A 23,358-nucleotide genomic window follows, 5' to 3' on the forward strand; every position below is an offset into this window, starting at 1 on the left:
ATAAGAAGATAAATAGTAGTTTTAAATTAGGGAGAAAAGTATATTTTGACAAAACATCTCATGAATGTCTTATTTATATGCATTTCTATTACATCCTCAGAGGACTGTATCCAAACATTTAACATGCACGTTTCTTTTTTTCTTTTCTATGGATGGATTGATCTGTGTAGGATCTCACTGTGTAATCCAGGCCGTCTTTGAACTCACAGCCATCATTTTGCCTCAGCCTTCCCAGTGCTGAGATTACAGGCATGCACCACACAATGCAGATTGCAATTTTCTTTATTTTGTAGGTTTGTGTGAATGTGTGAGCATGTATGTATATGAGTGTGATGAATATGTACATGTATGTACAGGTCCTATGTACATAGGCAGAGACCAGACAGCGTCTGGCCCTACTCCATCACTCTGTATTATTTCCTTAGACAGTGTCTCTCCCAGCATCACAAACTAGACTGTTGGCTAGCAACCCTGGGAATCCCTTGTCTCCCTTCTCCTACAGTACTGGGCCTACAGGCAGGCAATTAGCCATGCCTAGCTTTTTTTTTTTAAATGTGGGTGCTGGAATTCAAACTAAGATCCTCATTCTTGCACAGCAAGTCATAGCTACTGAGTCATTTCTCTACTCCCAATTTTCTTTTCTTGGTCTTCATATGCACTATGTACCTTAAAACTTTCAATGGCCAAAAAAAAAGTTATAAATGAGAAAAACATCACTATGCCTTCCTAGGCTACTATTTTGTAAAGCAAACAGTGTGGTAATAAGTTATTTTTGTGAGTAAAAATAATATAAAACAAAAGCCATGTGACATTAGGCATTGAGCAAATCTTTGAAAAAAAATGAACATTTGATTGCATAATTATACTACTATCTCACTGTTTATGAAATGTAACACCTACTTTTTTAAAATGTGGAGCGAGAAGAGTTTAATAATGAAAATAATTATCCCACACCATAAGGCATCAGATTCCTGCTAGAAAGCGAGCTAGGATTATCGTGGTCAAGGAAGACCTGCTTCCTTTTTTCAGTGTGCTCTTAAAGACACAGAATCTCTGAGAGCAATATGTGAATTATAAACTAACTAAAGTCAGGCAAATCTGAACACCATCTTCAAGGAAAAACAGCTAACCCATTTGTCTGGATAGTGCTTTCATGTAACATGGCCCTAGATAAAAAGAACCAGAGCTAAAACAATAGGGTACTCCTGCCCTTTTGAAAATAACTTATGGTTTCAACTAGTTGTGGACATTGGGCCTGGTGGCTCTCCCCTTGTTCTCCAACCTCTAACCATTTTCCTCTAGATGTTGAAGAGGACAGAGACGAGAACCCTGTTCCAGTGCATCACAAAATGGAAACTCTCTGAACTGTTAAATCTCGGTGGTGGGTAGTTAGAAGGAGGGGGATGGTGGCAGGCTTGGAAAAAGAGAAGAGCTGATTTTTCTAGGAGACACCCAGAGTGTTTTCCAGCACATTCTGAGGAAAGGAATGTAGAGCTAGCTGACGTGCTTGAATGAGGCTGGTTCTATTACCCCCCCTACACAGAATGAACAGCAGTGAGACCATTCAAGGTATCATTCATTCTGCAGGCAACGCAGATCCATGAAGACAAGACAAAAATATCACATGATGCGAGCGTTTTTGTCTTTGTTTATTTTTTAAAATCCTAGACAGGAAAGGAGACAGACAGCTGATATCGAGACACCAGCATAAATACCTGCTCCATTTACACATCAGTCACTTGAAGTATGTATTTTGCTTGTCAGTCTTGGCTCCTTAGCAAACCGTTTTCAGTCTTCCCAGTACTATTCTCTGAGCCATATAAGGACCCATGGCTCCACTGCTGGGTGGTTATACGGTGTGTCCTGGAGGTAAGCTTTCCCAGGGAGTGTCACTAAATCAATCTACCTCCTTGTAGTCGGAAACATTTAAATAGTCTATCACAGATATGGAGGGAATAAAGTATGCCTTACTGCACCTACAGCTTTCCTTCAGAAATCAAGTCATGAGAACAGCCCCTAAGCTTTGCTAGTGGACTTCCGGCATGTTGAATGCTTCTGTTTGGGTTTGGTGAAGAAGTTTCTCCTTTGGTCTGGATTCCCTCCTGAGTCTCTCAGACCCTGTGTCAGCTTTCCCTCAAAGGCCTTGTGTCTTTAGGGGTTTTCCCGACCTTGGGTCAAGAAGGAAGTGCCGTCTCCAAATACTATTGCGCTGTGTCTAAACGTGCATCAGGCATCAGTTCCTCTCCTTTGAAGCAAAAGACTAAAAAGTAGAAAGCGAAAGAATAGTAAGTCAACGCCCCTGCAAATGCAAGAGGCTGTGGTGTGGCAGAATATCATGTAGATGATTCACAGGACGATGTCTTCTAGAAAATGTCCTGAGTGGCCTGAGAACCAAAGCCTTTACAGTCCCTGTTTCATGGTCAGGAAGAGCAAGGCTGAATGCTCAGCTCATCCCTGCTTGGTACTCTCAGGACTTCAGAAATCAATACAACCACCAAAGACCATTGTGCTTACTTGCCTTGTGATATGTGTGCTTGCATGTGATGGACAGCATAGTCAATGGCGCACACGCACAGAGAATATCTGCAGAAGTTCCCATTGAGTTACATTATTCTAGAGACTCTGATGTTGTACTTCTCTGATATTCATAATAATTTGAATCCATTTGAACAACTGGGAAACAAAATGTCCAAAGCAACGTGGAAATTTTTGTTTGTTTGTTTGTTATTTGTTTGTTTGGGTTCATATCCAGCTACACAGCACTCTCCATGTCTTGGGATTCCAAGGCCCATTAAAATGTCAAAAAGCACCCGAGAGACCAACATAGGTCTCTGACCACTTATTTTTAACCATGTAAAGAATATTAAAGAAATTCTGGCTAAAATATGAAGTCATTTTAATTTTTAATGACAGGATAATCTCTCACACAAACACAAAAAGCATAATCTCAGGAAAAAGATAAATTATCCAAAGGAATATGAAGCTGGTCAGTGCTTCACTGCACAGCGCATATTTACTGCTACTTTGACAAGGACCAGTGAACTCTGCCAAACAAGCTCCAGGTTTTAGACAGGCTTCGGGAAACCAATGACCTCTGCCATTTGCCAAGCATGTAACTGTGTCTGAATTTAGGCTCTCAGATCCTGGTTCCTCGTCTTGGAGTACGAATCTCAGAGTGCCCATTAATGCAGCAGAGTCCTAACAATTAGATCCTGTAGGCCCTTAGATTTTGGGCCCATAGTAGGCTCACAGAAAGTCTCCTGTGTTTAATTAGACCTTCCCTTTTAGTCTCCCAGGCCCATTCTGTCACAGGCAGACCTTTAAGAGGATCGCACTCACTAGCTATAAATCTCCCACACAGACGAGCATTCTGGAGAAAGCCCAGGAGAGCAGGGTCAGTGACGTTAGGAATAAACGAAAGTCCTGTCAACGAACACAGTGAAAGAAGAGCCTGTTCCTAGAACACAGAGTGAGGACACTTGTGTAGCCTCTTGTGCTCTGGGTACTGGGCCCTCTGCGTCTTCCTCCCTCCTGTCAAGAACAGCCAACTCAGCCTAGTACTCACAGCCCTCAGTGACCATTTGTGACGTCAGTGCTCCTGGAAAATTCCCTCCGCTGCATCAGTCTTTATTAAGCTTTGTACACATGTCTACCAACATTTTCTAAGTCCCTTTGAAGTTGGAAACCTCTGTACAAAAATGTGAGAATCAATAATTTTTGCACCACCATAGAGCCGAACAAACTGAATGGCATTCATTTGTTATCATGCATTTTCTTTTTTTTCCTGTTTTTATTATTATTATTATTATTATTATTATTATTATTATTATTATTATTATTATTATTTATTTATTTTGCAATACAGTTCAGTTCTACATATCAGCCACGGATTCCCTTGTTCTCCCCCCTCCCCCCCCCGTCACCTTCCCCCCAGCCCACCCCCTATTCCCACCTCCTCCAGGGCAAAGCCTCCCCCGCGGACTGAGATCAACCTGGTAGACTCAGTCCAGGCAGGTCCAGTCCCCTCCTCCCAGGCCGAGCCAAGTGACCCTGCATAGGCCCCAGGTAGTGCTAGAAACCCCATCCAATGACTGAGGGATCTGGATGCAGAGATCCATGGCTAGGCCCCGGGTGGAGCTCTGGGAGTCCAATTAGTGAGAAAGAGGAGGGTTTATATGAGCAAGAATTGTTGAGACCAAGGTTGGATAAAGCACAGGGACAAATAGCCAAATGAATGGAAACACATGAACTATGAACCAATGGCTGAGGGGTCCCCAACTGGATCAGGCCCTCTGAATGGGTGAGACAGTTGATTGGCTTGATCTGTTTGGGAGGCATCCAGGCAGTGGGACTGGGTCCTGTGCTCATTGCATGAGTTGGCTGTTTGAAACATGCATTTTCTTAAATGAAGCCAAAATTTCTTCTGTCTTACAACACACATTCAGCGTCAGACCACAGAATGTTTGCTTATGTTGTTTAATAAATCCTCACTTTATGCATTATCATCAGTGCACATTCTTAATGGAGATCTGAGCACATGGGAGCCAAAAACTAAGGATTTGTGTTTTAAAGCTTGTGTGTTCACTTACTTATTTTTGAGGGTGTGCTTGTATGTATGTGCAGATGTGTGTGCAGGTACACATTTGTGTATATGAGGGACACACACATGGAGGCCCGAGGAAAGCCTTAGGTGTTGCTCTTTAGGCATCTTCCATGTGTTTCTTGGAGACATGGTTCTTCACTGGTCTGGAACTCACCAAATAAGTAGGCTGGCTGGTCAGGGAGCTCTAGGGATCCATCTTTCCCAATGCTGTGATTACAAGAATGCACCGCCATGCCTGGATTTTTGAATATGTGTTCCATGGATCGAATCCAGGCCCTCAGCCTTGTGAGGCAAGCGATTTTCTGGCTGATCCATCGCTACAGCTTTATTTATTATTTCTGAGGCTGAGTCTCCTGTCACCCAGGCTGGCTTTGAATACTATATAGTAAACCACAACACTGAACTCCTGATCCTCCTGCCTCCACTTCCCAAATGCTGGGATTATAGGCATGTGCCACTATACCTGGTGTTAAGGTTTGGTTTGGTTTTGTTGATTCAAAGATCAACCAGCTCTTCATTCTTTTTGAAAATGTATTTTTTTAGCCTGCAAATAAGACATTGTCTGTGTTTGGGATATGCAGTAAAAGATTTAATATGAGTCTAAATTGTGTAATCATTAGACCGAGCTAATTAATGTGTCTATCACTTTATATAGTTATTGCTTTTGTGATGTGGAAATAATCTTAGAAATTTTCAAGTGTATTGTGCCTTATTGTTCATTGTAGCCATCAATTTGGGCTATAAATCTCATGAGCTTATTCCTCATCAGGCTTTTTAACCCCACCTCACTTCCCAGCCCTAGTAACCAAAGCTTCACTCGGCTACTCTAAGTTCAGTGTTTTGTTCTGTTTTGATTTGATATCACAGATGTGATATCGCGCAGTATTTGTCTATCTTATTACACTGAGCGTAGTGTACCTCATCTTCATATGTCTTGTGACAAATGGTTTTCTTTTTAAATTCTGAGTAATAGTCTGTGTGGTATGTATACCAAGTTTTATTTATCTTCCCACCTATGATGGACACTTAAAATGTGCCTGTGTCATGCATGGCTCGTGACTACTGGGGGTACTTCTGCAATGAACTGGGAATGCAGATATCTCTGTGACATGATGCTTTCATTTTCTTTGGCGATATACCCAGGAATGGATGATATGTCTTCTAGGGGCAATATATTCAACTTTGGATGAACTTCATACACTTTCCTCTGTAGCTGGAACCACTTACAATCTTAGAGACAGTGCACCAAGTTCCTTACACCTCTGTGTCCTTGGTTGTCACTTTTCATCTTTTCTTGAAATATCTCTCACCTTTTGCTTTTCTATGAGCCCATTGTACTGCCATTGGCATGAAGGAAATGTGACCTTTTTTCTTTTCTTTTTTTTTCTTTTTTTGGTTTTTCAAGACAGGGATTCTCTGTGTAACAGCTCTCGCTGTCCTAGAACTCACTCTGTAAACCAGGCTAGCCTCTAACTCACAGAGATCCCCATGCCTCTTCCTCCCAAGTGCTGGGATTAAAGGCATGAGCTACCACCACCCGGCAATCTGTTGCCTTTTAAAATGAAAATGAAATTAAACTGAAGAGGTGAGAGCTGATATCTTGGTTGAAATTTGCATTTTTTCCAATGCTGGGTGCTGTTAAGTACCTTCTTAAACACCTATCAATCATTGGTACATTTTACCTGGAGAGTGCCTGTGCTCCTTTATAAAGTGGTTATTTGAATTCTTGTGATGGAGTTGTTTATTAATTATTAAAATGTTAACCAGAAGTGAGGCAATATTTTAAATTTTAGAATACCAAGTTCCTTCTAAGGTCACACCATTTTTCTGAAGCTAGATGATAAAAATATATGGATATATAGATATCTGAGGGGCATGGGATGCTGGGGATGGAGCCTGGAACCTCATCGTACATGCTAAACAACTACTCTATCACTGAGCTGCATCCTCAGCCTTACATGGTATCCTTTAATTATATGAAGTCATATGTAATATGTACAAGGCTGATGTCTGATAAAAATTCCCCTATGGAGTAAAATAGGGAAAATAAGTCAATTTTCTGAATGCTCAATAATAGGTGATAGGTGAGATTTTGCCCCCTAGGACATTTTTTTCCTTTTTTGAAACTTAGCATAAAAATAAATGTTTATAATAAGAAAATGAGAGCCTGGAAATTCTCTACACACACACACACACACACACACACACACACACACACACACACACACACACGTATATATATGCTGTATTATATATATATAACATACATGCTAACTTACAGATATCAATATGTAAGTGTCTATTATATGCCTTCTTCAGAGTTCTTGTGACCTGTATGTTAGTTCTAGAATAGAACTATTTCTAAATCCAAAAGTAAATGGTCTTTCACTAGTTTCTCTATTATTTAGTTGCAAGTGTAAGGTGTGAAGATCGTCAGGAAGGCTAAATGTAGCATGAATCCTAATTGGTCTTCATAAAAACCCGGAGCCAGATACCATATTGGGGTAAATGCTAAAAGATCAGAAAGACAAAGGGCCAAGCCACAGCCACCTCTCACCTCACCAACTCCTCAGCCAAAAAGACTGAGCACCTGTCTCCTCCGGCTTTATATTCCTTTCTCTGCCTAGCCATATCATTTCCCGTCTCAACCTCCCTAGTGCTGGGATTAAAGGTGTGTGAGCCTCCCAAGTACTGGGAGCAAAGACATGAGATCCCCAGTGCTGGGATTAAAGGTGTGTGCCACCACTGCCTAGCCTCTGTGGCTCCCTAGTGGCTGGCTTTGCCCTCTGATCTTCAGGCAAGCTTTATTTGCAGAGCATACACAATATATCACCACAGCTGAGCTGGTTTTATTAAGTCACTGGTACAGCAGTGTTTGGTTGTGTTTATTTGCTGTTTAATTTTATTTTATCACTCTGTATTTATTCTGATGACATTTTATCTTAGTGATATTTTTATGAAATGAAAACTATACCACAGAGTCAGCATTGTTTTTGGAGTGCTTTTGACATTGGTTAAGTCATGGGAGATGGAGAATCACGTATGTGTAAGAGCAGAGTCCTGCAGACATACAACTTGAATTTGAGTCCTCTTCAAATATCTTCACAGACATATGATTTTGTGTCTTTCTTGGGACTCCCTTTCTTCACCCACAATCGACATTCATTCTGAAATTCTTTGCACAGTGAGTCATTGGACAAATATTAATTATTGCTGTATATTGATAGTGGCTGTTTACAATTATTATGATTTAAACTTATATTGAATTTTTAAATGTATTTTAGTGAAATCTGTGGGATTTTATTTGTGGATGTGTGTGTGTGTGTGTGTGTGTGTGTGTGTGTGTGTGTGTGTGTGTGTGTGTGTGTATTTGTTACTAGAGATTGAGCACAGGACCTCATGCATGCAAGGTAAGCATGCTCCCAGTGAACTATTGGACTATATCTCAGACCTTTAGATATATTTTGATTTTTGAGACGGGATCTTGCTAAGTTGCCCAGGCTGTCCATCAACTCACCCTGTAGTGCAACCAGGCACTGAATTTTTGTTCCTTCTGCCTCAGCTCCCTCAGTAGCAGGGACTGTGGACTTGTACCTCAGTCCAGATTTGAAATCTTACTTTAATAAGTAACAGGTAGCTAGGCTTGGTGGGCCATGGCTTTTATCCTAGCATCCAGTAGGCAGAGGCCTGTGAGTTCGAGGCTAGCCTGGTCTATATAGCAGGCTCCAGCCCAGTCAGAGTTATATGATGAGACTATGTTGATAAAGAAGAGGAGAAGGAGGAGAAGGAGGAGGAGGAGGAGGAGGAGGAGGAGGAGGAGGAGGAGGAGGAGGAAAAAGAGAGGAGGGAGGGAAGAGAGGGAAGGAGGGAGAGAGGGAAAAGGAAAAGAAAACATCATAAAGGCCTCCAACACTGAAACTAACAAGAGGCAACATCTCTCCAATTCCCACAGTCCGGAAACAGTTACTGAAGGAATTGTATTCTCAGGAGCTGAATCCGGCTGAACTTAGTCTTCTGGATGGCATGCCCATCTCCTAGTTAAGTGCTGTACCTAAGAAAGTTTGCTTTTGCACCTCTTGGTTTTTTGTCTGTCTTTCTGTATCTCTAGCTCAGAAATGAGAGTGGAAAATAGCACAGTAAGGGACACAGAAGTAAGGGGATGATGACACAGGTTTGGAAGATGGGGGGGACTGCCACTTCTCTTGTCAACACATGCCACTGGGCCTGTCCCCCAGGTCCCCAGTAGCCCTGGCTCAGGAGCCAGCACGTCCTTCTCTTAGAAGAGGGGAGAGGCGGGATTCTTTGTGGCCACAGGAATGGCTTTTACTTAGCTCAGGGTGACCAGGGTAGGTAAACAGCCATAAGGTACCTCCTTCCACATCACAAGACTCAAGACCATTGTGACTCTAACTTCCACAGTGATTTGCAATGGCTTATTCTGTTTGTTCTGGAAGTCTCTGCATGTGTTTCTTTCTGTAGTATTCCCTAGGGAGCAGACTGCTTTCTGGGATGGGGGTCTCATCATCATTAACCATTACAAGTGCCATCACCCTGCTCGATGTACTGCAGGACTCATAGACATTGGTTTGGGGACTTGGGTCCTTTTCAGATGATCGGGAACAAGCTGGCAATTCAAGCGAACAGCACTCAGTGAGGATTATGTCAAGGAAATGTATGTGTAAAATAACTGCGTTCACTTGATTAAAGACAATCCTTTCTTTAAAAAAAAAAAATATTTTCTAAGGTAGCCTATGGCAGTGTACACTAGAAATCTCAGCACTCACAGGGCCAAGGTGGGATCAACAAAAATTCAGATGAGCCTGATAGACCAAGCAAGCCTCTACCTTTCAAGATAAGTAAAAATTAAATGACTGAATAAAATAGCTTGTGACTGGCTAGATTAAGAAATAACCCACTGAGATCTGGTACATCCTTTCCTGCACTCATTCATGCTGAAAAATATTGCAAAGAGTCCAGGGTCCCAATTTCCCACTTTCTTCCAAGAAGAATGGTGCATGACTTCTTGCATTTCCCTGCTTCTCCAAGACATGTCACATGGACACCTTGCTCTTGTATCTCCTGTCTACTGGAGCTGATGTTACTGTAGCAACAGCCCTCACAGGGTAACATTCCCCTGTAAGTACTGTGGCTGGAACACGAGTCAGTCGAAAAAGTTTCCTGGGGTTTTTATTAGTGGATGATGCAGTCCCATGTCATGTACGGCTCCTGGCCTATCCAAGGCTTACACATGACCATACAGATCACTTGATGCTAATCACCTACAAATGTTAGATGGCCCAGGGTACACTCGCAGAAACCAGTGCTGCAGCTGCTTCTTTGCACGGCATCCCTGGCTGAGATCTGCAATGGGAAGTCAAGAGTGAACCGCAGGCCCAGAGCTGAGAACCCCTTTCTACTTATAGCACAGCCTTTGTGCCTAAAAAGCAACATTGACATTGGTTGGTAATCAAGGATCCCCTCTTTAGACCAAGGGAGATGGACAATGTTTAACATCCAGAAGATGTTTTCAACCCAGTGGCTGGGAAGGGCATATGCTGAAGAGAAAGAGGGAATTGCTGTAATTCCCAATGGGATTCTCTTCCAATGGAATGGACCATTTAATGCTGATCAAAAGTGGTCAGAGCTTTATTGGAGACTTCTAACACTGGATTTGGTTTGTTTTTCAGACATGGAGACGACTTGATTGTGACTCCATTTGCTCAGGTAAGCACAGCTTGGAGTGTGCAGGCTTCTTAGAGATTCACACATGTGATGTGGGGATTTTTATTCTGATCCTTGATGGAACTTTACCACACACAGGTGTGGGGATGCAAATTGTTTGGCTTATTCGAATAATTAAAAGGCAATTCTGGAGAATGTAACCTTAGCCCTACAGATGTGCTTTGGATAAAGCTGTTAGACCCAAGCAGTGTCTGTACTTCAAATAACAAGTTACCTAAGGGTGATAGTACTCAGAGGGCCCCTATTTCCTTAACTGGAATTAGCACCCGAAGGAAAAGACTGTATCACAGATTAAATTACATCTAGTATAATTAGTACATGATCTGTGTTTGAAATTCAATAATCCCGTTCAACCTGATACTTTATTTACTCCTTTTTTTTTTAACATGTGTTATTTGTACAAAGATTTAGCTGAGTGACACATTTGAGTTCTTCATGCGTAAGAAACAAAAATGTTTCAACTCCATGGCATAGATATGAGATGATAAAAATGACTTAAAGTGTTTGAGAACGTGTATAGAATGGTTGAAGACCAGTTGTGTTGTTGAGCAAGACGGGACCTCAAACATCTTGAATAGATCTAATTACCAGAAAGGAGTCTACAGGATCTCTTCAAGTTTTATTCAGATGTCCAAATCATACCAAGATTTCGGTACTAACTAGCATCCAAACTCCAAACTCTTATACTCTAAAGTTCTTGAACTTTCTTACATAAGATCTGAGTCTCTCTGACCCACAGAAAAGGGTGCCAGCTTTAATTTGTTTGTGTATTTTATTTTAGAACAATTCTTTTCTATGCTCAAATCTTTTGGTGTATTTCCTTAGGCATGTAGTCTGGTGTTGGGAGGCACCCCCCACCCCGACCTGCCCCACATACCCACTGTTCTTTTCTTCCCTTTGAACATAACAACAATTTAGCCAGAGTCCTTAGGACTGATGCACACCAGAGTTAAAGGTGCTCTGGAAGCTGGAAAACTGTCTCTGTAGTCAGCTGCTTCTCCCCTACAGTCCCACTGTTTGTGACCACCCTGGCTTCCTGGTAATAAGCATCTAAAACCTGGGTCCCTGGAAGCAAACATCCTTGTGTCGTTTAGATACAGGAAATATGCCTGCTCTGAAAACAATACACAGGGTAGGAACAACTGCATCCTTTTCCTTGTGTCAAGCAAACTACAATACCTAGATAGTTTCAGAGGAAAAAAAATACAATAGTTGTTAACACAATGGAGAACTACTGTTCCATTAGTAACAGGTCATCCCCAATACACTTTTAAGCTGCCTGCCCCTTCCCATCCCACCTAGGAGAAGTGATCATGTGACCAAATTCATTGAGTACATGGGGACCTCTACTGGGCAATGGGAGATCATTGTCTCCTTTCAGTTGCTTTATGTTCAACTTTTATTTTAAAAAAAAAAAACAAACAAATAAACAATTTGTGTATCATCAGAATGAATTACATCCTTCTAGATAGCTCTGTTCTAACACGGCTAAATCATTAAGGAATCACTAAGAACTTTCTGACATAACAATAACAATCACTTCATGTGTTTTCACAAAAGTATAACTTGGATAGAGGTTTGTTTTTCAACCAAAGTAACTTTTTTTTAATCTTGTAAATAATTCTCCATTATTTTTTTTTCCCTTAAGTGAAGCCTAAGTACTTGACCTCACAATGACACACAGCCTCCTCCCTGCCCTGAATCTCACAGTCTGTGTTCTAGTGCCACCCAGTGGCGTAACCTGTGTATGGGCTGGAAAACGATCCAGAAAAACATTTCCATTCCTTCACTTAAGCTGTTTAATGAAACTAGCGCTTTCCTGTTTGAAAGACCCTAAAAGAGCCTGAGAATTGTGTCTGTGAATATTCACACCTCGTGGCCAGTGAGCAATTTTTCCTATAATGTTATCACTATTCATTGTTAAGATTTTTATTTTTTCAACATTCCCAGGTTTGTTTGGTTAGGTGTTTGTTTTTCCTAAGCAATTATATGTTTACTGAGAGTGGCAAAAGAGAAAGCAATCATTTTAATTTTCTAAGCCTAAGCCATGTGGAAGAAACTGTAGAGACCCTTTGATAATAAGCATTAAAGAGACAAGAAAATTCTAGGTGCTGCAGAGCATGGGTTTCAGCTTCTGATGCTGGAGCTGAGTATATGGCAGAAAGCTGCTCTGGATTAGAAGAGAATCCATGAACTTGAACCTTCACCCAGGGGCTCTGGTAAGCCCTGTTCCTCTTTTCCTGACTGTCTGGCGAGGCTTGCTTCCCTCCTTGTGTCCTGAGAGACAAGAGTGTTTAAGAGAAAAACTTAATGATATTTGTATGAAGAATGCCAGTCAATCACCCAGACCCAGGGCAACATCCAATATGGCAGATTCATCGGGAAAACTTCTATTTAAATTTCTGCCACCATCATATAAGTTACAGAGTGGGAGATGCTGTGAACATTTAAACAGAAAACATACAAAGCAAGCTTTGTCCCGACACAAACCAAAACAATGATCTAAGCCACACCTCCAGGTGTCTTCAATGTCATTCACTACATCAGAGTTCACAATCGCACAAGGGAAGGAATAGCCTGAAAGTCAGCAGGCCAGGGTCAGGCAGCCAATGCCTGAGCGGGGGGTTGGGCGTGGGAGGGGTGTTCTTCTCTCACTTTCATTTTGAAATGTATCACACTGTCTATGTAGTAAATACATAAGGCAAGAATAATAACAGTAGAATGAGCAGTTAAGAAATGGAATAGTGCCGGGCAGTGGTGACGCACACCTTTAATCCCAGCACTCGGGAGGCAGAGCCAGGGTGATCTCTGTGAGTTCGAGGCCAGCCCGGTCTCCAAAGCAAGTTCCAGGAAAGGCGCAAAGCTACACAGAGAAACCCTGTCTCGAAAAAAAAAAAAAAGGAAGAAAGAAAGAAAAAAAGAAACGAAAAGAAGAAATGGAATAGTATGAATGCTTCAAATGATGCTTAAATGTCCCTTCCCCATTCCATGTGCCTTCCTGTTCAAAGAAATAACAATCACTTGGTGTCTATCTTGATTATGGAGATAGATATTCTTCTGCTTGACGACATTTTTTTTTTTTTTGCTGGTTAAATTCTTCAACATCCAAAGATAGGAATTGTTTAAAATAAATACATAAAATTTACAAGATGAAGACCAAACAAATAATTCAGTTTAGTTTAGACTCTTACTAGTCTAACAAAAGTTAAAAACTTTCTGTAGGTCAGCTGTGGCAGCAGGTACCTTTAACCCCAGCAAACCAGGAGTCCAGTAGGAAGATCTCATGTGACTGGGAGGCCAGTGTGGTCCTATATAGTGAGTGTTAGGCCTGCCAGGGCTACACAGTGAGCCCCATTTCAAAACAAAACAAACCTCTCTCCACAGAAGAGATTTTGTTCATGAACTAATGTTTTCTTAATGGACTAATGTTTTGCTTGTTTGTTTGTTTTTAAATGATCAAAAAAACTGTGAATTACCTGCAAAACACTTCCTACAGAAGTAAAATACTTCAGTTACTGCTCAGATTACCCAGTAGCCAGATACACTGGACTTACGCGTTTTGTATAAGAGTGAAAAATTCTCTCAAAATTCTGAGGTTAAAATCTTAGTCTAAAAAAGGCAGTCATTAGCTGATGCAATAATTGTATTTCAATGCTTTGTTAACATGTTTGATATTCACATCTGCAAACACAAATTAAGCCAGCGTGATTTCATGACTAGATCATTAATCCATTTATTTCTGCATCATTCAGAATTTCATGCCTCATGAAAGACACTGTGGTCTGACGTCAGCAGCTAGCCATTTGGATACTCCGTCACAGGCGGTGTGACCTTTCAGAGCTGTGTGTGATAATGAGCCAGGTTTTCCAATGACTGACTGGCTTCCTAGGAGGCACCATGAGCTCCTCCAGGGGGACTGCTGAAGGTCACTGCTGAGAGCATAAACAGCTCCCTTTGACTTGCACAAGTTCCCGTCAACTTCCAAAAACAAACGCCTGAGAGACACAGAGTGGCTTTCATCTGCATCACTGTCCCATGAAGAAACTCGGGGCACAGTTCTCGAACCACTAGGTCAATGAAAACTCTGAGAATTCTATGTATTGCCCCTGACAAGCATTATGCAAATTTCCCGTGTGCCAGACAATTAAATGGGAGTTTCCATCATGGACACACGGTCGGTCACTGCATGCTTTTCGCTTAGGCAATGTCGTTGGCACGAAGCTGTAGTTTCCCTTAACCTTCACAACAACCCTGACGGCTAGATAGCACTATCTCTCTTTTACACACAAGGAAACAGGGGTACAGGAGGTGTCACAGCTTGTCCAAGTGTGTGCATTTAGCACACGACATATACCAGGGCATGTGGATTCTGTGCTTTTTACAAACTCAGACCTCTAATAAGCCCTGAGGTCTTATCCTTTAATCCTACTGAAGAGTCCACCCCTGAGGAAAGGAGCCTGTTCTAGAAGAAAGTGAGGGTCAGTGGGCTCCTGTAACTCCTCTGTAGGACTCACTTCCATCCCTTAGCCCTCTTCTGTTTCTGATTGGAGTTAGAATAAAGGGGCTGGCAGAGGTGGGGCCATCTACGTCCAGGCACATTCACAGACATGTGGATATACTGCATCCAAGTATTCGTTTCTTCAATACAATCTTATTGAACACTCTCTTTGCTTCAGGAAGTGTACAGAATAGTACTCTTTGTATAGGGCACTATCGTTTTCTGTGATAAACGACTCTCTGGAGACTTCTTATATTTCACAGTGTACACCATTGCTGCATAGGCAAAGAGTAGCTGTGGACTAAGTAGCTAGCCTAGTCCTCTGCAATATGGAAAAACAACTGAAGACTTACTTCACCTGATGACCTGAGATCATAGGAAACTTGAATTTCCTAAAAGAATTCGAGACTAATTGTATGTTTGAATCACTAAACTGAGCCTTTCATGGTGTTTTGTATTATAGTCATAATAGCAATTGCTGGGGACATTGTATGGATGACTGAAGGGTATGGCGATACTGCTGCTACTGTTACCACAAGCAAAGCCAGTGAGAGGGGATTTCTACAAAATCCTGGGAGTCTAACCTCCCTGGATTTCATATATCAGGATTAAAAACTCGCTAAGTTCTGGAAGAATCTGTAATGGTATATGAAACTGAGTTGCAAGCAATATAAAATTTCTACTTTAAAAAGCATGTCTAGCTGCGTTCCAACTGACCACAGTTCAAGAACTCTAAAGAATTCTCTCTTTGCCATAGGTCTTGGCAAGCCTGCGAACCGTACGAAACAACTTTGCTGCATTAACTAATTTGCAAGATCGAGCACCCAGCAAGTAAGCTACGCCCTCTCCCTCCCCTTCTCCCCGAACCATTAGTGTCTTCTCAACTTGAACTGAAACTCAAGACAATACGTTAGACATTTCTGAATCACGGCCATTGTCCGACTGTGCGCTCTGTCTCACACAATGCCCACTTCATTTTCTAGAAGTACTTTGTAGTGACCCTTCTGGTGTTTGACAAGTGAATGCAGTGATTCCATCTGTCAGAAACCACCTGGCAAGAGAGGTCCTTGGCCAGTTACACTCACAGCACCATCACGGATGGGTCTGCTTGCTTTGGAAATTAACCATGGGTTGTAATTTGCTCACATCTGTATCCTCAGCTCCCATCCTAACACAGATCAACCACCCTGCAGGTGCTGCAGATAGTCACATGGTAGTAAGTGTTTGCCCCACCCCCCGACCCCCATCCCCGAGAATGTGCTTGGAGGAATCCATTTCTTGCCAATGGCGTTTTCTGTGCAGCATGGCCAGCTGGGCCATGTCATGCTGACCTCAGCAAGCTTCTTGGGCTTTTAGTACTGTGTAGGAACACCTCACTTTCGTAAAGTCTTCATTCAGCAGGAAAAATAAAGCCATTGTATGCCGCTCTCAAACTTGTTCATTGCAAATTTCATCTGAGAAATCCAGTTCTTTGTTTTTAAAAGGCAAATAAGAGACAAAACTTCCTTTAAGTTTCCTTCAGATACTGTCACCTCAGTAAGCAGCATTTAAACTCATGACAGTTAATCTGACAGGTGTGAGGTGTGACAGGTGTGAGGGTCTCCCACTGACCCTTGTGTCTCGGAGGAGATGCCCATTCTATACCAAGGAGATATTTTTTAACTGATTTACAGGGGCAGAGCAGATTTAAATGAAAAGAAGGAAGTCCGGAGGTCATAGGTAACCCTGGAATGTCCATCTACCTTGACTGACTCTACAATACCCATGGTGATCGATGCCTGCCAAACGAACATCTGTAATACAGCAGACTACAAGAAGAACTGGTACATTTGGATAGTGCCGATGTGTACCTCACCCCCTGGTTAAAGTTAAACCAGATTCCTGGGGCATCATAATTCAGAAATTAACCTCCTGACAACTGGTTCAGGGACAGCAGAGGGCACATGCATAATAACTCTAGAGCAGTGGTTCTCAACCTTCCTAATGCTGCAACCCTTTAATATAGTTGCTCATATTGCAGTGACCCCCAACCATAAAATTATTTTTGTTGCTACTTCATAACTGTAATTTTGGTACTGTTAGGAATCATAATGTAAATATGTTGGGAGATGGAGGTTTGCCTAAGGGGTCACAACCCACAGGTTGAGAACAACTCCTCTAGAGAGGTCCATATTTGCCTGATGAACACTCATAGCCACTGGAACATTTCCAAGTTCACCATCACACTTAGGGGAGGGTATGGGCCTCTTTATTTTCTCTAAGAAAGGACTTGAGGGAGAATGTGCCCTAGGCTTTACCCCAGGTGGGTAACCTGAGTTCATCACTGACATTGTTAAACCAACTGTTAGTTTCTATCATCTCGCTCTCTTGCCATATATATCCCAGAAGTGAAGTTTGGCTCATTTTTCACTAAATGATATACCAATGTCCTCATGGATCTAATGGTCAATATTTATGGGTTGTTTTTACTCTTTGGGGTGCCAGGTTCCCACACGTAAGCCATAGAACTGATCCTAGGAAAAGATAAATAGTAACAAGGCAATGATTTTGCTTTCTAAAACTATAGAAAAGCACAATATCTTCATTTGATATTCCCACGCCAAGGGAATACTTTCTAGATTTTTACAGAACAAGGAGTGACTTAAAATTCTTATCAATATATGACTTACTCGAATAAACTCTAGTCTACAGCATTGCCACCCTGAACATGTTCTGTCATTTGTGTAGAATAAACCTTCAGCAAGAACATAACCATGCTACATAGACGAGAGCAGCTGTCTAAAACATTAAACTCTTCTTTTCTAAAGCATTTATCAAGTTCACACTTTCACTTTTTATTTTGTAGTAAAAATATGAAATAATACAGACGTAAATCTCAGTACATTTTCAGTCATATACAAAATTTAAATACAAAACACGCACCAATAATCTTAAGATCAATGGTGCAATTGGGTGCAACTGAGTGGGGCTGGTCAAAGCCTACATAATGTTAAGACTGTGTTCCCTAGGTGTCCTGCAACTCGGCTTGGAGACACAGCCTATCATCAGGGCAAATGTAAAGAACTCTCTCTCTCTCTCTCTCTCTCTCTCTCTCTCTCTGACATGCACACACATACACACTCCTAATAGCTCTCTCTGACGTGCACACACATGCACACATGCACACTCCGAATAGTAAGACAGCAGAACAGAGGGCACCATTAGTGTTACAGTCCTCTAGTTCAAATCTCAGCTTTCATACTCCGAAACGTTCAACTTCTCAAAAGTGACTGCTTTCTTCATTAGCAAAACACACACAGTCAGCTCACCTGCCTTGAGGCTTGTCATAAGGACTAAGTGAAACAGCAGTGCAGGGCTTAGTAAGTATCAACCACTAGAAAAAGCATGTGTATGCACATGCATGCGCACACATGCAAAAGGCCTTCGATGTTTTGCAGACATCTTGCAACAATATCTGTTTCTTGAAGGATTTTTAAATATTGCTGCCCTTTGAAGGCTGCCAGTTATGCAAAATAACTTTTAAAAGTTGTATTTCCAAGTTGTTTAATGGATGTCTCATAAATGATTTTTCTTTTCAACATAATTTAGTTAGCACTGGCCAAATGAATACTATATGCGTTGTGTTGGCTTTCGTAGGGAATATTGGTTAATGGAAGAGCAGACATTTTCTTAAAGGTGTTTATAATTGTCTCGTGGAAGCTGGCAAACAACTGAAGAAGCAGTGAAGAATACCAAATGGAGTCTCTTAAAGTACAATGGGTTTATAGGGACCAAAATTCCTAAGGCATCTGTTTAGACAAGCTATTAATATACCTCTCTAACAAACATGCCAGAGACGTGTCTCAATGAAGAAACTGGAAGGAAAAACATTTACATACCTCCTCTATTTGCAGGATTGTTTAGAAGGAATCATTCATTCCTGGCAATGTACAAGAAATCATGAGACTATACGCCAGAAATAAGTTTCTAATACTGCACCAGAGAAAACTCTTATAAGCTGACCACATTTCCACACTCAAAAAGTCTGTTTTGCTCTGCATACCCTAACTTAAGTAAATACATACATACTGCCGGCCAATAAGAATGCCTTCTCTGAATACATCCCTATGACAGTCCTGTCTGTTTTATCTCCCCCAATACTCAGCTACAAGATTCAAGCTGATTTTTTTTTTCTATCCCTCTTTTCTTACCTGTAGTCTGAGGCACAGTGAAAGGACATCTAAGAACTTTTCTGGCTAATCTGAATGAAGTGTTTATGTTCATGTCATAACTTTAAACTAATTCTCTAGATTAGAATGGCATATTCAAAACAGGTTAGGGTACTGAAGTCAAAAAGCACCACACACTCACTGTTTTGTGTTTTCTCTCTTTGTTAGAAGATCACCCATGTGCAACCAACCATCCATCAACAAAGCCACCATCACAGGTAAGAGATGTGTGGGAGCTTCTTCGTCTCCTGTCTGGGCAGAACTTTGGTTTACCAAGCCTTAGTCCCATGCCTTGTTCCCAACACCCATGTTATGTTGCGATTCTAAACTCTTAAAGAAATGGTGTTTCCTTTTTCTATGTTTCCTTATTGTTGTTGGTCTCACGATGTGGTTCTCAACCTTCCTAACGCTGCGACCCTTTAATACAGTTCCTCATGTTGTGGTGACCCCCAACCATAAAATTTCTTTCGTTGCTACTTCATAACCATAATTTTGCTACTGTTATTAATACTAATGTGAATATCTGATATGCAGGATATCTGATGTGGGACCCCCGTGAAAGGGTCGTTTGACACACACATCCCCGCCCCCCGCCAAGGGGTCACAACTCACAGGTTAAGAACTGCTGTCTCATATGTTTGCATTTGTGCTATTCCTTGGAAAATATTTCCTGGCGTACCATGTTTTTACAGAGGTGACAGCGCTTGGGCGTGGTTTAGCATCACCATAGACATTTGTATCTGGAGAGGTTGCGTTACTTGTACAATGATTACCTCTGTCGCTGTGTTAGCTACTCGGTATGATCTGAATATCTAGCAGCATAACTTAGTTAAAGGGAAATCGTAAAGCCAGGCCTAGTGGCACATGCCTGCAATGCTCACACTTGGAGGACTAAGGGAGAAGGATTGTGAGTTTGAGACCAGCCCAGGCCACTGTGTAGCAAGTTGGAGGTTATCCCAAGTGACATAGTTTGAAAGAAAAGAAAAAAAAACAAAAAACAAATAAACAAACAAACAAACAAAAAACAAATGGAGCTGGCAAGAGGGCTCAGCAGGGAAAGGTGGTTGTTTCTAATCCTGACCTGAGCTCAACCCCCCAGGACCCATATGGTAGAAATAGAACCAACTCTCACAAGTTGACTTCCAACCTCCACATGTTGACACGGCACACATACAGCAAATACATGCACAGACAAAAATAAATATTTAAAAATGTGAAAGGATACATTCCTGATTATTCAATACCCAGTTTGATGTACGAGGGAAATCATTACTATTCCATCAGTTCTCACTGGAACTCAGAGAGCTGAGAACAAGTTTAGAAGTTAGTGTAGTGTGTGTGTGTGTTCAATAAGAACTGAACCCAGGACTCAGGAAATGGCTGAGTTCATGAAGTGCTTATCAGACAAAGAGGAGGACTCAGCGTTTGCATACAACTCTGAGCCTGGCACCGGACACCTGCAATCCCAGTGCTGGGGCAGGGGACTAGGAGGAAGTCTGGGGCTAACTTGCCAACCAGCCTAGCAGAATCAGCAAGTCCTGGGTCCCAATGAGAGAGATCCTATCTAAAAATAATCAGATGGAGAGTGATTGAGATATCAGACACTGACTTCTGGTCTCCACATCCACATGTATCTACACACACATGCACTCTCATACTAACACACACACACACACACACACGCACCGGAAAAGGACCCAAAGATGTCTTGGAAAGACAACACAAAGGACGTAAAGAACATAAAATAAAACTGCCCTAATCCTATTATTTTGTTTTAGACAGGAGACTTGACCTCAGCTGAACCAAATCCAGAACGAATGATCTCATTTTGCTGAACTTGAGACCAAACTGAGCTCATTTAATTGTTTCTTGAAACCCCAATTGATTCATTAAAATAATTGCCTAGAAAAAGAAAACCCATGATTTCTAAAATTATTACCAGAAGAAAATTAGCATACTCTCCAAACTAGACCAATTTTTTTGGTTCAAGTGTCTTCTTTAAGCCCCAATCCATAATATGAGGAGGAGGCCCTTATGTGATTTTTAGTGAACATGCCTTGTGGAAAATTAACTCTGTCTTGACCAATGCGCTAGCCTTTTCTATTGCTACCACATCCCAGATGATTCTGAAATAGTTGTTAATGTTGTTTTCTTTTTTGACTGTTCCATCAAGTGGGGATCACATTTTAATAACTATTAAGTGATCAGTTCTATCTTCCCTAGTTCTCTCTCCTGATCCTGCTTGTGATGATAATGAATTATAAGGTTTCAGTCTGTCCACAGTTCTCCACTTTGACTTTTGATCTTAAGAGATGAATACTAAAAGTTCCTACCTACTAAAATGAATTCTCTGAGTAACAAATTGTTTCTTTAGACACTTCGGTACAGTATAACTGAGCCTAAACAAGGATGGCAGTATGGAATGGGTCCCTCTTTTCTATGCAGCTTCCTGAGGATGGTAAGGAATAGACAGGCATATTTTGTGAGCACACGCATGGTGTTCCTAGTGAGGAATACTCCATGGAGCCTGAGGACCCTGCTCAGTCACTCAGTGCACCCCCCTGGATAGGTGCTATTCTTTCCCCACCCCTTGCATAATAGGCATGATCACAGTTGGGGTTACAGCAGAATGTGTGGTCCTCAAATCTATTTTGTCTTGAGCATACATGTGACTACCTCATAACCAGAGTGACATCTTCCCAAAAGAACAATTTAGGATATCAGTGAAATGATTTATGTCCAACATGAAATGGTTGGTTTCTCAGTGGTCAATGCACCTCCCCACTACCACTACCACCCTGATGGTAACCAAACCAGACTCCCAGGAGAGTGGTTCCACTCAAGGTCACAGAACTGATCATAACAAGTGAAGGACCACATGGGATCTCTGTGCGATTTTTACATCACACTGACCACTCAGGAGAGGGGGTTATTATCTCCTGGACTTAGGCAATTAAGGTGAATAAGGCCTCATTGGTACCCACTAGTTTGTGACCCGAGGCCTTCAAAAACATCTTATCTAGAATGGGAATCTAATTAGCTGTCATTAACTGCCTAGAGAAGCTGAGCTGTTACAGACCACAATAGGAAATCTCCTGAGGAAAGAATGGGAGTCGCGCTTATTTCCCAAGCTTTGCAAACCAAGGTGGGAACAAGAGGAGGGAATGTTCTAGTTTCTCAGACATTCTAGCAAAGCAAGTGCTTACAACCTAAAAGCTAAGAGAGAGGACAGTAATGGGAGCAGTAACGATAGTAGTGTTGAGACGTTGGTACTTGACCATCTGAGACTTGAGATACCCACAAAAGATGGCATGTATACGTCCCTTCCCTCAGGGCTCACCTGCCTACTATTAGAACCTGGTAATCATTCTACTGAAGTCTTGTGAGGGGTAAAAAAGTATTTTTTTTAAAAAAGTGAGTGAGGACACTTTCAGATAAGTCTTCCTAGAAAATGGTTTAAAATTTGGAGGAACAGTGAAGCCTGGCCGCTGTTAGATTTATGACTAGCTAAGAAGACTATTATGTGCATAGCCTACACCATTGTACCCTTAGAATTGTGCAGGGTGGGTATTTTACCTGTTACTCTGTCTTGTTTTGAGAGCTGTGTGACCCTAAGCAGATTTTGTACCTTCTGTCTGACTCAGTGCACTCATCTGTACAGTGGTAACCATTTGTCGTATAGATATGAGTCCAATTTGTTACTATCTCAGCAATTGGTATACCTCTTCAAGTTTTGTTTCTAGGATCCACTATGAACACATAACTGGGTATGTCTGTTCAGGATGTTTTACCAATTACCACACATTGGAATATTTATTTATTTTCCCACCATCTTGGAGACTAAAGTCTGAGATCAGGTTGCCAACAGGGTTGAGTTCTGCTGGTGACCATCTTCCTGGTTGCAGAAGACTGTCTTTTTCATATTGCTCACAAGGTAGAAAGGAGCAGGAGGCTAGGACCCTCAATAATGGTCCTCTTCCCATTCATGAGGCTCTATCCTCATGGTCTGATTCTCTCCCAAAGGCCTCGCCTTCAGCTGCCATCACACTGGGGCTGAGGACTTCAATCGGAACTTTAGGGCCACCCTCACCTGTTCATCCACAGTGGGGAGCAGCCGAAAGAATAAAAAGATGAGAGAAGAAAGGGGAAAGAGAGAGAGGAAGATAAGCCTGCAGGATGCTCAAAACAAAATGCACAAATATTCCCCAAAGCGGTCCAAATGGCATAGTGCATGCCTTGCATCTGCCAAGATGGGGCCTTTTATTGTCCCAGCTCTATGCCCTTTGTCCTTGTTGCCATCACAAACC

The 23,358-nt window shown here is 41.7% G+C and overlaps 1 protein-coding gene across 4 annotated transcripts in view; it reads left to right on the forward strand.

The window, feature by feature from the left end:
- The window catches only part of Pde4d (phosphodiesterase 4D), a 698,811-nt gene that overhangs the window by 496,322 nt on the left and 179,131 nt on the right, over positions 1–23,358 (forward strand). For all 4 annotated transcript variants that reach the window (XM_052743269.1, XM_052743270.1, XM_052743271.1 and 1 more), the window contains exons 3-5: positions 10,291–10,327; positions 15,601–15,674; positions 19,220–19,269. In XM_052743269.1, the coding sequence (XP_052599229.1) occupies positions 10,291–10,327; positions 15,601–15,674; positions 19,220–19,269 (161 nt within the window). The remainder of the gene's footprint in view (positions 1–10,290; positions 10,328–15,600; positions 15,675–19,219; positions 19,270–23,358) is intronic.

The sequence above is a fragment of the Peromyscus californicus genome, unplaced genomic scaffold (genome assembly GCF_007827085.1).
Source record: "Peromyscus californicus insignis strain IS unplaced genomic scaffold, ASM782708v3 Scaffold_18__1_contigs__length_77618521, whole genome shotgun sequence".
NCBI lineage: Eukaryota > Metazoa > Chordata > Mammalia > Rodentia > Cricetidae > Peromyscus > Peromyscus californicus.